Source organism: Cygnus atratus, chromosome 2, assembly GCF_013377495.2.
Source record: "Cygnus atratus isolate AKBS03 ecotype Queensland, Australia chromosome 2, CAtr_DNAZoo_HiC_assembly, whole genome shotgun sequence".
NCBI lineage: Eukaryota > Metazoa > Chordata > Aves > Anseriformes > Anatidae > Cygnus > Cygnus atratus.
Genome location: NC_066363.1, coordinates 12610455 through 12626318, shown reverse-complemented (window position 1 = coordinate 12626318; position 15864 = coordinate 12610455). Strand labels below are relative to the sequence as shown.

Sequence of the window (15864 nt, the reverse complement as noted above, 5' to 3'; positions counted from 1 at the left end):
CATCCTATACATTCAGCTGTGCTTGGTTGATTTTGTATTTCACTCTCTAACTGTAATCAGTCATGTTTCCTTAGTCTTTCCAGATAAGCTCATAAAATAGAGAATCCGATTACATTGCCCTAAATTATTGGCAGTGAATCTCAGTGACAGATGTTGGTGTTTGACTCCTACTTTGAAATGGGCATTTTTGAGGTCACTGTCTTTTGACTAGCCTCCTATTATTATCTAAAATGGAAGGTGATTGAGTTATTTTGTGATTAAAATTCCACAATACAGCATAAACACAGAGAAATTCACCAGCAGTTCTGACACTTGCATAATGCATGGAGTTCTCTGGCAGCAAGACTGATGTAAACCGTTTCTGAGCAGGATAAGGCATGCCCCTTTTACATCATATGGGATTTCTGTGCACTCAAGCTTGGGCAGGTTGAATGAGGTGTTTAATGAAACCCTCCTGTATTTAACTAGATTCCCAATCTTAGAACATTCTCCAGATATAACTTCTGGCATACTGCTCTGTAGCCTTATATGCAGTTGTTTAACCTTGATTTAATTAAACTAATAAGTACTGTGTGTTGTTAAGGGAATCTGACTCCATACTGAAATTTCACAGAAGGTTGTTCATGCTTGTTCATGTGGTAAACTGTCTCCCTTCCCCACCCTAGCAGCAGACTGCTCTTCATTAATTGAAGAGTTTAAATTGCCTATTTGTGATACCTTTGATAATAAGTAAACCAAACGATGCATGATCTTTTCTACATTTGATGAAGCAATAATCTGAGGCAAAACAGGTGAAAGTAGCACTCCGAATTAATAATGCTTTGTTTTGGGATACATTTCTGCAGGATAATCCACATAGATTGACTCTGTCAATGAGTCCAGAAGAAGACTACTATGATAAACAAGCAAAACTGGAAGCAGAAAAACTGAAAAAGAAGGTCAATGCTCTTTCTGAAGAAGAAAAAAAACAAATCTTTGAAAAAGGTTAACATGCTTTTTCGTATTTTGGTTTGGGTAACTATTTAAGAACACAGCACTTTTTTTGTGTGTGTTGTTCTGTAAAACGTCTTAAATTCTTAGATATATCGGGCACAATCCAGCATTTCTTCTGAAAGGGATGTGGTTTTTTTTGTTGTTGGTTGGAAGCTTGAGTATGTGTGGTATGGGGCGATACAGTTTACTGTTCATACTAAATTGTATGATTGGTATAATCCATTAGTTTTAACACTCAAAAAAATAGAATGATCAAAGCGTCCAGTAGGGGAGAAGAAAGGGAATTATTTTAAAATAGTAACCTGGTTCTTTCCTATGTTAACTGCACTAAATTCAAGATGAATACCACCATTTATCTTAAAGCACTTTATTTTTGAGTATATGATATTTGTTCCATGCTCCTATAAAATTTACATTTTGTAATTGTACTTCTTTTCTTTTCTACTTAAAGAGCTAACTATAACAATATTTTTGACTTATTCTGAGGAATAACAAACTTGGAAACACGGAGCAGTTATGTCATTTTGTAAAAACAGTGATCTAGTCACAGAGATTGTGTAGAAGAAAGGTGGAGTTAATGTTCAGAAGCAGTTTTACTGGGAGGGGGAATAAGGGAGCATAGTGTCTTTCAGAAGAGGCTTTCTTCTTACAAAGGTAAGTCTGAGAGTACTTAGAGGCAGCCAGCTAGAATCTGAAAGAGGATGAAAGTTGTGAAAACAACTTAGCTGCATTGGTGTACTGACTGAGCACTTGAGAAAGATCTCTTATTGGTTAGATTTTTACTGCAAGGTCTCTGTTGCCTGGGTGGGGTCTACAGAGCTGGACAACAGGGCAGGCTGGCAGATATCACGTCTTTAGGGTTTTAATTACATGTAAACAGGATGCAAAAGGAGAGGGTGGGACTGGAAAGAGGATTTACAAAGGTACCCTGTTCTGTTCGCTGATATGGTATGATAACGTTCAGAATTTTTCAATACAATGTTTGAGAGAACAGTTTATAGAAAATGCTAAACTTCAGACTTTTCATGTTTTTCTGATCTGCATCATCTCAGAAGGTTTTGATAGCATTTTCACTGGAAGGTAAAAATTACAAACATTAGTATTCTGTTTTCTTTATTAGGTTTGGAATTAATTGATCTTCAAAGTAAACCTCAGGATACCTCTTGTCTCCCAGCTCTAAAAGTGTCTGACATTGAGCCCAAAATCCCATTCACTGCGCTGGAGACAACACTCACAGGTTGGTATAACCAGTATTTTGTCCTGAAAAGAATGACACTTGGATTGTTGCTACTTGCGAAGCTGTTCCTCTTCTTTGCTCTTTAAGAAGTGTGTGTACCTGCTAAGCTGTAAATAAACACTAAACAGGAGTAGTTTGTGGAGAAGGAAAAAAACAGTCATTTTGGCCTGAATTGTTTGTTTTTGCCAGTTTGTCAAGGTTGAGGGTGTTCTGACAAGCTAAATATGATATCCAAAACAAACTGTGGTAGCATTGTGAGTCAAGTAAAAGCCCTGACCACCTAGCTTCTGGCTTTTTTCTCAGTGTTAGCTTGCCAAAGTCAAGCTTCCAGACTCTAAGGCTGTCTTTTATATTAGGCTGTAGACCAGAGTAAAGTTTTAAACACAGAGTACCTAGAATCCTTTGGGAGAGATTAATAAAAATAAAAAGTAAAATCTGAACGTGAATCTCACTTTACTGTCCATAGCTTTTCATCTAGTCCATCTCCTTTTCATCTAGTCCACCACCTGTGCAATACAGTTTGCAGTGATCTGCAGAAAATTCTTGCCATCGCCTCTGAGGGGTGATGTGGGGCTGTTTCCAGCTGCGGTTCAGCTGCCTGCTCGTCAGTAGGAGTCTGGCAGTAGCACTCCTGATGCAAGCTCCCTGCCTCCTGCTTTCTCACTGCCTGCCCTGCCCTGCAGTTAGAAAAGTCACTAGGTGGTATGCTCAATTACTCTTGAGCAATCCCCTTGCTTTCCGAAGACTTCAGCTTTTTACAGGGTGCAGCACTCCTGGCAATGTGTGCATCAAGCCTTTGGTAGTGTCTGCCTTTCCTCCCTCCCTATTTTTACAGAATATGGTGTGCAGGAACCGTGAAGAAAAAAAAAAGTCATCCATCATAACATCACTGACAGTCTGTTCCTGCTTTGCCAAGGCTGTCCTATGGGTTGATAGGAAACAAGAAATTGTAGATCTCAATTTTGTTAGAGTTCTGTCAAAATCATGCAGGTAATACTGCTCTATATTATATTTTTAACAGACACTTCTCTGCTAAAATTATCAGCAAGTGTCAAGTGCTGTATAATTTTGATGCTGAAATGACCTGTTTTGTGGAAATCCTAATGTGTATGTTCCCAATACCCAATGTTAGAATAGAACATGCAGTGCAGGAACTGTTTTTCCTCGACTTTTGAGGTGATGAAGGCGAAAATAAGGGAGAAAAAACTTACTGAGTTGTTCAGAAACAAATTACCACTCCATTGTTTTAATGTTACCTCTAAAATGCGTGCTCTGTCAACAGAATTCTCATCAAATTGTCCAGACATCCTTTACTTTACCATGGGCAGAAACAAACAAACAAAACCAACAACCTTCAGTCCAGCATTCAGTACGATATATGAAGTTTAAATAAGAAGTGACTCTGAAGTAATTACAGAAAGTAACTCTGAATAAGATCTTACAAGAATGCTTTTGCATTTCAGAAGTAAACCGTTGGTTGTTCTTTTCTTGCTTTTTGATCCCTAGCTGATGAAGTTCCTGTCCAGTACTGTGCTCAGCCAACCAACGGCGTGGTATATTTCAGAGCTGTTTCCAGCTTGAACACTCTTCCTGAGGAGCTCAAACCATATGTTCCGCTGTTCTGCAATGTCATTACAAAGTGAGAGGTTTACTTTGCTAGAAGCTAAAGCAGTAAGATGTAAAACAACTTACTGAAATAATACTTTTACTAATTTCAGTAGCTGTCCTTTTAGGAAGGAGGTGCTGGTAAGCTGGTGTGCTGCTGAAACAATGGTTCTTCCCTCTCTCCACTGAGTTACCAACTCCTTTGCCCTTTTTCTTCAGTCTGTGCATTGCCTTGTTCCCCAGTGTCAACACAAGCATTCCCCAAATAGATTGGAAACTTGATCTAAACGAAAAATAGCCCAGCAGAAATTGAAGTTTTCACTTTTTTTTTTTTTTGGGTGTAATTTCACATTGTGGTCACAGAAACACTGACCCTATCACAGGGGAAAGAGTGACACAGGGTAGATGAAGTGACATGGACCAGAAGGAATCTGTTCTTTTTGGTGGTGATACCAGCTTACGTGATATTGCTACTCTGGTTCAACATGGATGTGGGGTGAACAATGTTGGGGTGTTGTGAAGTCTGTACATAAAGCACACTTAATACACCATTTTGAAACAGCAGTGGGTTTTAGTTGAAGAGCTTGTTGTATCACTACTTATTTTTTAATATAAATTGTGAAGTATTATGTTCGTTTGATAATGCCCCAAATTACTTACTTGCTAAATTAGTATTGGCCTAAACAGTATTCTTTGCATTTGATATATGAATCATGGTTTTGCCATACAATTAAAATAGAAGTAAATCTCTGATTATTTTTCACAGGATGGGTTGTGGAGTCCTCGATTACAGGGAACAGGCCCAGAAAATAGAGCTAAAAACAGGTGGGATGTCTGTCAGTCCACATATCATTCCAGATGATTCACACCTGGATGTGTATGAACAGGTAAATTAATTATAAACATCATGATGTTAAATTACAATAACAGCTCTGTAGTTAAGGGTCAGTCACGGCTTCCAGTAGAGGGTCAGCTAATGTGCATTGAAAGCAGCGTATGAAAGGGCTTGTGCCTTTTTGTGTAAAATGCTTGACAATTACAGTATCAATATTTTGTGTTAAGGGAAGTGTTTGCAGTTATCTCTTTTAAGATAATGTTTCACTAGCTTTTGTCAACATGTTTCTGAATGCTGCAAAAAAACTTTGGAAACAAAGGGCAGAGGAGAGAAAGGCATAGTGCTGCACATAGAGGTTGCTGTCATTGCATATGTGTCACAATCCTGAATGTTTTCAGGATCGTTAAATCTTAGTATTGGGCATAACAGTTTTAGCAATGTCTCTTAAGATTTTTCAGACTTTCTGGTGTCTGTTTCCTGTAGCTTGCTCCCCATGGATTGTGAAGTTGAGTTAGGGGGAATCCTTTGCAGAAAGATTCATCCCCAGAACAGTTTTACCTGTACTTTGTGGAAAAATAAAAAAGTCTGTTGCTGAACTGATGCTTACTGTTGAGAAAGAGTAATTGACAAGTTTGTTTTGTGTGAAGATCAATCATATTTCATGATTTTAGTAGCACAGCCTATATTAAAGTGGTTTTGTGTTGTGAAGCATTAGGTTGGTACCACTGCATCACTTCCATTAAAAAGTTCTCGTGCATTTCTTGTTCCATTGCTGAAGGAGTTTTTTTCTGTATGTGTTTTTTTTTTTTTCCTTCAGGGTGTACTCTTTTCATCTCTATGCTTGGACAGAAATCTGGCAGACATGATGAATTTATGGAGTGAAATATTTAACAAGTACTGTACATTGGGTTTCCTTCTTTTTTTTTCCCTCGTGTTTTGGGGTTTTCTTTATTTTTCCCCCTCTTCCCCTAACCATTCCCAACTTCTTAGAGATTCTACTCTGAGATTTGCTTTCATAACTGTATCTTTGAGTGGCTCCTACTTTCTAAATTACAGATTCACAGAATAGTTTATGTTGTAAGGGACCTCTAGAGACCATCTGTTCTAACCCCCCTGATTAAGCAGGGCCACCTAGAGCAGGTTGCTCAGGACCACATCCAGACATCAAATCTAAGCATTTCATCCTTTGCATGACTAAGTAGTGGATTAAATGGAAAACTGATGGTCTAAAAGCTCTTTGTTGAACTTGGGATAATGAACGAATGAGTCAGTATTATAAAAGCCCATTGGCGTCATTTTGCCTGAGATGTAGAGAACTGCTTCTACTCTTTTTCAGCCCGCGGTTTGAGGAGGAGGAACACTTCAGAGTGCTGGTTAAGAAAACTGCCCAGGAACTGTCAAATGGGATTCCAGATTGTGGGCATTTGTATGCCTCTATTAGAGCCAGCAAAAACCTTACGCCTTCTGGAGAACTGCAAGAAATGTTTAGTGGGATGGATCAGGTGAAAAGTTCATGTCGTCTTTTAGTGAGGCCCAAATCCTCCACTTTGGAATTAGAGCGCTAAATTTTCGCTAGTTCTTTCTAAATGGCTTCATCTGTAGTCTTTCTGCCTTCCTGTGCAGGTGAAGTTGATGAAGAGAATAGCAGAAATGCCCGATATTAAACCAGTACTACGCAAACTGCCACGCATTAAGAAGTATCTATTAAATAGTGACAACATCAGGTGAGTTCTGGCTAGAACAGAAAGGGACCATTTAGTTAGAGAGAGGCCATGGCCTATGAATGGGCATTTCTTAATGTGCTTTCTGGGATGTTGGGGTTTTGTGAAACAGAAAACCTGAGGAATTACTAAAAATGTTTTTAGTCCACATTCTCCTACCTTAAGAACTTGCTGGTAGTTATGGTTTATTTTGAGTGATTTTTAACATGTTTATGAAGCTTAAGGCAGATTTCAGATGTAACTTTTGTATCAAGAGTGCTTAAACAGCTTGTTGGGTTTTACAGAAATATTCCATCAACATTCTGCTTTTTTTCTTGAAAAGTGCCCAGGATAGAAATACTGTTATAGTGTATTATATCAGTTGAATATAGTTTTTTTTTTTTTTTTTCTTCCTTACAGAAAATAGTGACATTTTGAAATCTGTTTTATGTATATATTAGTAAAAGTAAGAGGGCATGTTTAAGTGCTTAGTATCAGATGCGTTAGTTTCAAAAATACTTCAATTTGAGGTGACATTAAATTGCAACGTATTGTTTGCAAAGAATAAAATGATGTGTAAAGTTATTGAAATACCTGTGCTGTTCAAAACCATGGGACAAAGGAGGTCATTAGTTTCCTTATGAGATGTTTCTATTTTGTAAAATCTGTGTAGTCTTGACCTGTACAGAGAAGGAGGTCACAGCTACTGCTGTCATCAATAGTGAAGTTGGTTTTGGGCAAGCAAAAGAACAAAGTAATTTGAATTTTGGTTTTTTTGCATGCCAAATGCTACATTATGAGTATTTTTTTTCTTTCTGTGATAACGATTATCAGTGATCACAGATGTCACATTCTGATGATTTAAAGTATTTAGGAAGACATAGAGGTGCAAATTATATTGGACTATACAAAACCACAAAAACATTAAAAAACTCAATATGCTTTTTTAACAGATGTTCAGTGAATGCAGCACCTCAACAGATATCAGAGGCATCTAAAGAAGTAGAGAAATTTATAAAGGGCATAACTAGAAGTAAAAAAGAGAGAAAACCTGTTCGACCCCATGTGATTGAGGTAGGAAATTACTTCATTTGTGACTAGTGCATCAAATACCGTTGGATTTGATGTTGTGTAAAGACAATTGTGCAATCAGAAGATCATTTGAACTCAAATACTATATCCATACATAGATGTCTCAAAAAATTTGCAAGTCAGATCTGCGATAAGCTGCTATGTGTTTCCCCACGGTACCTGTCTTCACCCTGTAAAATAGACAACAGTAATCCTGTAGATCAGCTGTCAAATGTTACTCTGAGGTGGTTACTTTTGCATGGGATGAAGGAAAATAAATTCTTCTGTTCTCTGTCACATAAAACTAATTTCTTTTTTAGCTTTACTTGGCATGTTAGCCAAAGGAAAATAGGGAATTGTGCAGTTCCTTAATTGTTTAGGAATCTGTTTCATTATCTGGATGGACATTTCGCACAGAGGGTACTTGGCTCAATACAGTTGACAAAGGATCTGCTCTGTGAATGTACATCTGTATTAATTTCTGAGACATGAATAGGCTCCCAGTTCCCTACCCATGAAGGAAATGATTGTCTGAAATTTTGGGGGGCTCTTTAATCTCCCTCTTGGTGTCTTTCAGTACCAAATTACTCTTGAAAGGAAATTTATTTAGCGCTTGCTTTGAAATACAAATGATTGAGTAGGTTGCTTATGTGTGTGAAGACACATGGGCTGATGGTGGTTTCAAAAGCTTACATAGGAAGTTCAAGGGAGTAGGGATTGCATTTACTGTAATCTTAGTCTAAATTGTTAAATCACCTTTTAATATGAGGGCTGTGTCTCTTGTAGAAATCTTCAGAAGTCAAACCTGTGGGAAGCAAAACGCTTAATTGTTTGCAGATCACAAGGAAACTAATTAATGTAAGTACATTATTGGTTGAGCATAGTGCTACGTGCCCTTCACTTCCACACTCTTACTCTATTGTTTCTCTAAATAGTTCATCAAACTTCTTCATGTTTCTATGTCATCCTTTTTGTTGTCTTCCCTTTGGTTCCGGTTTGCAGATCATTTAGCTGACTTCCTGTCAGTGCATGCAGGAAATTCCCGCTTATGCTGTTCCTTGCAAGTGATGTTTACAAGATTTTATTTTTACCCTGGTTTCTTTCAGAATCAGATCCATGTGGTGTCACTCCCAGTTAGCCCTTTCTTTTCCTTCCTCTGCTCCCTAAATTATTTTGAATGTGAATGACACCTGACAAAAGAGTATCTGTGACAATTAAGTAAAAATGAAAATTTTTATTTGACTATATGGGAGAAACACAACTTGGTGTATCCTGAGCATTGAGGAAAAAGGCAGGGACTGCTCAGCCAAAGGTTCTTCTTGCTGACAAGTCCGGCATGTGGTACTGTGCTGGGCCCAACCAGCCAGAGATGTGTGAGGGGCTGGGGAGCAGGTCTGTGGAGTTAAGGAACATTTGGGAGCGTTGAAATTAAATTTTAAAAGATTCTGGAGGTGCTTAAGGCTCTGCTTATGCGTAAATAAGCACACAAGCAGGTGTAGGTGTGAAAGAGACAAAGAAGCAAGTGTTGCAGGGCCTGGAGACGTGAGAAGGACTGGAAGTTTTGAAGTGGGGGAGTCCTCATCCCTGGAGGTATTTAAGAGATGTGTGGACATGGCACAAAGGAACATGGCTTAGGACTTGGTATGTCAGGTTGATGGTTGGACTTCATAATCTTGAAGGTCTTTACCAATCTAAATGATTGTGTGATTCTAAGTAAAAGACAAGTTTATTGCAGGGTACGTGTGAGCGGAAACTCATATAGCTGCTGCTGTTCATAAAACAGTGAGGAGGGGGTCTTTTTCTGGATCCAGTTGCAATATCGAAAATTGAGTAGATGGAGTCAAATATGATGGACATAGAAGTGGGAAGTTATGAACGCTTGGTTCAGTCCAAGTAAAGACGTGGTATACGTATCAAAGCTCTTTGGTAACAACACAAGGCATGGGCAAATGAGACGCTGGTGAGCAACGACGGGCAGCCAATGTACAATAACCACATACTTTAGTTTCCTAAGGCAGTTTTGTTACTGGATTGCTAACATGGGGGCAAGCTGAATGCCACCGATTGCAGTGCAGGTCAAGTGGCAGCTTTACCGTCTGTGTGTCTGTATGTTTGGCAGCGCTTCACAGTCCTCGACTGGCTAAATTGTCTCATATCTGCTAACTGTAGCAGTAATGCGTTTTTCTCTTAGGATCCTACTTTCAAACCGTGCCAGATGAAGACCCATTTTGTACTTCCCTTCCCGGTGAACTATATTGGGGAATGCATTCGCACAGTTCCCTACACAGCTACGGACTATGCAAGGTAGGAAACAAAATCAGCAGGGAGCTTGTATGTGTGTTGCATAACGCGAAACAAAACGGGACCGCTGAAAATGGAGTGTCAATAAAAATGTTTTGTGGTGTGTTTGTGACAAATTCTTTACAGACCAATCTTCACATTGCTAGGTCCATAAATGTGCTGCTTTACCAAGTGCTGAGATTAAGTAACTAGGGGCTACTAACCCCTAGCTTCCAAATAACAGCCCTATTTACCCAGATGTGTCTGAGGTGACAATCCTATTGCACTAACAAAGTTACAAGTAGAAGGCTGCTTTTGTATTTGATTACAGTGACATAAGTGGAATAATCTAGCAGTGTTCCAAAGTAGCAATGATGTGACATTGCTCAGCTGTTATTAAATATTGAGTGTTGTTACTGTTGTAGATTGGAAGAAGCAAGGCATTGTAAATGGGGATCTTTTTGAACTTTAGAGGCAGTTGAGAATATTACTGTTATCCAGTTCATTTAACAGTTTGCTGTTAATATTTCTCTCATTACAGCCTTCGAATTCTTGCACGGTTGATGACATCTAAATTCCTACATAGAGAAATTAGAGAGAAAGGAGGGGCTTATGGCGGAGGTGCTAAAATTAGTCACAACGGCATATTCACTTTCTACTCCTACAGGTAACAGCATTTGTTCATGTTCCTGTCTGAGGGAACCACTGACTGCACTTTGTATGTTTGTTTGACTTTATTTTTATTTCACTTAATCTTGAAAGAGAGCTACAGCTATGTTGAATCACAAGAAAGTGATTCAGCACTGGTGATGTTGAGATTAATTGCTTAATGTATATCAGTTTTGTTAATAAACCCCTCCTCTGGTTTCTGTCCCTGGGAAAGTTTAACTTATCTCTGCTGGTAGCAACCATTGTTTAAACCATTGTTTTACCAGGTTTATGTAAGACTGGTTATCATTTATTTTCTCATGGGTCCTCCACTTTTTTTTTTTTTTTAATAAATAAATAAGGAAATACAAGGAGAAAAAAAAAGAAGTTGAGATTTAATTATGTTTGAGACCATGGAGTAGAAATGATGCCGTTTCCTAATGCCCTGGTTTTGAAAATACTTCCTTGGCAGACTGTCTGGAAACAGCAGAGATTCAGCAGAAAGCATTGCTGGTGATGAGCTAGAAGGGAGAAAGTCTCTTTTTTTTTCTTTTTTTTTTTTCTTTTTTTTTGTCAAGTCTGGAACAGCTAACCTGCTTTGGACTTGCCAAACCACTTTCAGATGAAATTTGAGTTGGAAGTTATAATCCCCACTAGAAATGACATGTGTCTAGAGTCCTGGCTTAAATAATTTTCCTAGACCAAAGGTAGTCCATCACAGTACTTGGACAGTATTCCTGCCTAAAATCTGAGCAGTGTTGCTTCTCTGCAAAGTTTCAACGTGGTAGGACTTGTCCTGTTTAGTATTTCAGTAGTTGTCGACCTGTTGCACTTGTTTTACAGAGAGCAGAAAGAGGTGTAGCAGGAAAAGCAGCTTAGAGGAGATAAGGTGGTGTTGATATTAATGGAAGTTAATGCTTATTAAGCTGCAGCAGTGAATTGATAGTACATTATAAACACTGTTGGTTTACCATCTTTTGAATACCACTTCTCTGCACGCTGCCTTGAAACTACTTATAGGCAACTGAACTTGCTGCACTTGTGTATTTGAAAATTCAAAATATGCCTGGTTTATTGTAATACTAGCTTCTTCTTTAAAAAATATCTTGTAAACAAAAAGTAGGTTTCTCATTTGATGCAATCCACATGTATCTATGTTTGTGTAATGAATAGTAAACTCTGAATTAAGAACAAACTAATTACAGTATATCATTTTGTAAGACTGAAGTCCTTAATTCTTTTTTTTTTCTTTAAGAGACCCAAATTCATTAGCCACCTTGAAAACATTTGAAAAAGCAGTTGAATGGGCCAAATCTGGAGAATTCACACAACAAGATATCGATGAAGCTAAGTTAGCAGTATTTGCTGCTGTAGATGCACCAATAGCTCCTTCAGATAAAGGTACATTCTCACCAGTCTCCCAGCACTGGGAGCTAATATATTTATTTTTATTTAAGTTTTAAAGGAGAGAAAACAGTTAATTTGCTAAACTGAATCATACGTTAAAATTTGTACTTGGCAGATGTAAGACAACTGCGGTTTCAACAAAACAGTCAGTTCTTGTTAGTCCCTTTTCAGAAATAGCACACATTCAGTCTCTCCACTGAAGTATTCATATTTATGCTGCTCCTTGATGTCAGGGGAATACAGTTAGAAGATGGAGGTAGATTACAGAAACAAATTTAGGCTTGGAAAGGGAGTCAGATGCTAGCAAGCAAAAAATTAAATATTTTGTCTTTTGATTAAATATAAATAAAATTGAAGAATTACTTTCCTGACACAAGTGTACATTTTGACTACAAATGTGTAACTTCTGTGCATTCTTTTTTTTTTTTTTTAAAGAAATTAGAGCATAATACTGCTACGGTGGAGGGTGTTACCTTCTTTACATATCCGCATGCATATCACAGCTGGTAGTATCTTCACATCTTTTTAGTTTGCCTACATGTTGCCTTGCTTTCCTCGCTTTCCCCTTCCCTCTCCAAGTCTGAGCTTAAATTCAATCCAAAACTTGCTAATTTAAAATAGATTCCTGTCCTTTAAGTAAAGGAATTATAAGAATAAAACTAATGTTATTTTAATATGTATTTGTATTAACGCTAGTTTGTTAAATAGGACTTGAAGCTGATTTCATGTTCTTTGAACTGAATTTGGTTTTGGCCTGGGCGATTTAATTTTAAAGAAAAAAAAAGTAATCAATTTTAGGTGCAGATATGAGTGAAATGAACGCATATTGAATGTTGTAATTTGTGAGAGCAGTGATTTAATTTGAACATGCGCTGTAGCAGCTGTGACAAATTCAGTGAAGAACATTGTTCCATAGGCCTAGGATCTGTTGCAGAGACAAATATCTATCCCTTAATACTACCATTATATATTAGGTCCTGCATAGGGTCTTCAACAACCTTATCTCACTTTATCCTGGCTTTGGCAGAAGTTTGGATGAGTTAATTGTCTCCAGATGTCTTCCCCACCTACTGTTTTTTTCTGTAATTATTTTCACGTTAAAAAGCTTTCCTGTGGTTATTTTGGAGTTCTCTGGTTATTCACAGAGCTATAATATTGATGCTAAAATACTGTAGGTAAGTATTCCAACAAAAGCAATAAAGTATTTGTATGCAGACTTCTGTATGTAGCTTGATCAAAAGAAGGTGATTAAAACATTGTCTCAGCATCTATATTACAGCTGATTGAAAATTTTAAGAGGTTGTTCATACAAGCTGCATGAAATCCAGTTTGGCTAAAACATTTTAGAAATTATTGAGACTTTTTAGAATGAATCATGCTAGTGTGTTTTGCTTTTCATTGGTTTATTTCTTTAGGTTTTCTGGATCCAAATTACATTTAGATTTTTGGCAAACTAAATCACTTGCCAGACTATAATACAAAGTAGCAAACTCTTACTACCTCAGAAAATTAAACTTATTTACTCAATTCTAACTTTTGACATTTGATTGACAATTAATTTGTCTCAAAACAATGGTTGAAGTGTAGGCTCTATTCTTCCCTTCCAGTATATCGCTGCAGTATGTGGCTTTGTTTTGTTTTAGGTATGGATCATTTCTTATACGGGATTTCAGATGAAATGAAGCAGTCACACAGAGAGCAGCTTTTTGCTGTCAACAGTGATAACCTGGTTGATGTATCAAACAAGTAAGTCTATGCTCAACTTTAGAGAAAAAAAGATGCTTGAAAAACTGGACAAATCAGAGAAGTTTGTTAAAGTTATCAAAATTAAGTTCTTGAATTTCTTTCCCTGGTCTTTTGTACTACTTCCAGTATTTGTTTTTGTAACCTTAGAGAGATGTTAATTATATTCTGCTTATTGAATTTTAGCAGATGTAATTCCCTCCTATGTTCTGAAGTTGGAGGTGATTGTTTTACTTTTGAAAAGTCCAGAAAGCGTCTGAAGAAAGAGTACACTCAGACTTCCAGCTCCTGGCTGAATGAGCTGGTTCTTCTGGACTCCTAATATTTTTTACTTCTTTGGACTTCTGACTTGCGCTTTAGAGTTAAGAATTTCACATAGAAGAACATCTGTTTAAGCAGATTAGGCTAGTTATTGCCAGGTGGTATTGACTGTTGTATCATCATTAACAGGAGGAAAAAATGTAAATCCAGAAGATGTTATAAAAGCAAACGCAGGGTGCATATCAGACAGCACTGTTTCCTGAAATTAGAGTCTTTTTAACTGTATAATGTAGTTACAGATAACCAAATGCATTAACTTCTCATTTGTTTCTTTTTGCAGGTATCTTGCAGTTGGGAAGTGCACACGTGGTCTGGCGGTACTTGGCCCAGAAAATGCAGATATTACCAAAGATCCCTCATGGGTCAAACGATGAATTGCTGCTGAACATCCAAGCTCATATAAAGCAAGCCAATCTTTGTGACTACATTAATTATTTTTTTATATTAACTTTTAACTGGCCCATGGTCCAACTTAAATGTTCGTTGCTGCTTCTAACAACGTGCAACAAACCAGTTAAAACCCTGTTGTCAAATCTTCTAACCACACAGTATTTGAGAGCAAGAATTATTTGCTCTGTTAGGACAAAGACCATAATACTTTACTCAAGTCTCATATGGATACTATATAAATTAAATATTTTTGTATATGTAGAACTCCAGAGATTTAAATGGTATTTGTTTGAAATCATGTCTGCTGTTGGATATATAAAAAACTGTCTCTTATACTACAGCTTCCATTCTTTGGTATGCTAATTCCAGCTTCCTTTGCATAAACTACCTACAGCTTTGTGACAGTGCCTTCCACCTCACAGTAAGTTTGTAGTGAATAGCAGCGTAGTGGGCAAATCACTAATGAATCTGTGTACAATGCAGATTTTATCTTGTTTATTTGAGCAACATTTCAGTCAATTTTTGGTATGAAATGGTCTAGTACTTTTTTTTGGTCATCATCTAGTTAAATCAGCATAAGAAAAGAGTTTGGCTGTATTTGTTAACCTAATTTTAAAATTATTTTTACCCTTTGCCCTCATTATGAAGAGTTTCTATAGCCTTAACAAAGCGAAGAGAAAAGAAACATGAAACAAGGAAAAAAGTAGGACAGTTGCTTTTTTTCCCCCTTCACTAGATCGGGAATTAAGACAGGTGCTTTTTTTCCTTCGTTAGTCTGTAGAGAATCCTTCATGAAGGATTTTTGCTGTTTGTGGTTAGAAGCAGGCAAATGCATTTTGACACATCACACATGTTTGCAACAGTACTTTATTTCACTTCGGATACATTAAGCACATCCTGTAACTCAACATAAAACTAGCCATCTACACTTATTTTTGGGTGTAAGTACTCTGAAACAAAGTGCAGTAGGTGAGTAACTTACAGAGTGCATAGAACAGTGTTGCACTTTTTTGTTAAAGGGTAGTATGCGTAAAATGGTGCTTATTCCTTAGATGCTGGGATTTGTTTCAAACGTAACACAAAGATAGGACAAAATCTGTGTGACGTGACTGTCTTGTTTCACATAAAGTGCTGGTACAATAACTTAAATGTTACAAAGCTGTAACGATTCTAAAGCATTGTTACTCACAATGTGCATCTATGACAACAATCTAAAAATGATCTCTTTAGATGGCTCCAGTTTCTGCTTCCTTTGGGCTGTGCATAGCAACATGCTCCAGCTGGCCTGAATCTGAAACATCATAGCTGGTCTTGTATTTGGCCAGGATTTTCATCAGTGGTCGCAGCTTCAGCCACCATTGCTCCATGGGAATCCTATGTCTGTGGTGTGGTGGAGGGGGAAAAAAAAAAAAGTTACTTAGTAGCCATGGCAAACACATTGTAGCTCATCTGAGAACACTAACAGTAATACTCTTACAAATAGGATCAAATATTGCTATTTATGGTGGCATATAAGCACCAACCCAAGAAGGGAAGAAATAACAGAGCACTGAAGGAAAAAATAGATTTTACTGGATAGTTTTTCATAGGTAAAATGCCATCTAAGGCAATTAATGCTGCTCTACTACTCTACT

At 37.4% G+C, this 15864-nt stretch overlaps 2 protein-coding genes across 4 annotated transcripts in view; one reads left to right on the top strand and one right to left on the bottom strand.

The window, feature by feature from the left end:
- PITRM1 (pitrilysin metallopeptidase 1) overlaps positions 1-14570 on the top strand; it is a 29310-nt gene extending 14740 nt beyond the window's left edge. Inside the window, exons 14-27 of the mRNA XM_035564281.2 lie at positions 846-984; positions 2114-2230; positions 3737-3869; positions 4602-4722; positions 5488-5564; positions 6007-6172; positions 6294-6394; positions 7324-7444; positions 8228-8299; positions 9633-9745; positions 10263-10388; positions 11625-11770; positions 13420-13522; positions 14121-14570. Coding sequence (XP_035420174.1) covers positions 846-984; positions 2114-2230; positions 3737-3869; positions 4602-4722; positions 5488-5564; positions 6007-6172; positions 6294-6394; positions 7324-7444; positions 8228-8299; positions 9633-9745; positions 10263-10388; positions 11625-11770; positions 13420-13522; positions 14121-14214 — 1629 coding nt within the window. The 3' untranslated portion in view covers positions 14215-14570. The remainder of the gene's footprint in view (positions 1-845; positions 985-2113; positions 2231-3736; positions 3870-4601; positions 4723-5487; positions 5565-6006; positions 6173-6293; positions 6395-7323; positions 7445-8227; positions 8300-9632; positions 9746-10262; positions 10389-11624; positions 11771-13419; positions 13523-14120) is intronic.
- A 509-nt stretch (positions 14571-15079) lies between these two features.
- The window catches only part of PFKP (phosphofructokinase, platelet), a 44590-nt gene continuing 43805 nt past the window's right edge, over positions 15080-15864 (bottom strand). For all 3 annotated transcript variants that reach the window (XM_035564284.2, XM_035564285.2, XM_050708659.1), the window contains one exon: positions 15080-15610. In XM_035564284.2, the coding sequence (XP_035420177.1) occupies positions 15457-15610 (154 nt within the window). In that variant the 3' untranslated portion in view covers positions 15080-15456. The remainder of the gene's footprint in view (positions 15611-15864) is intronic.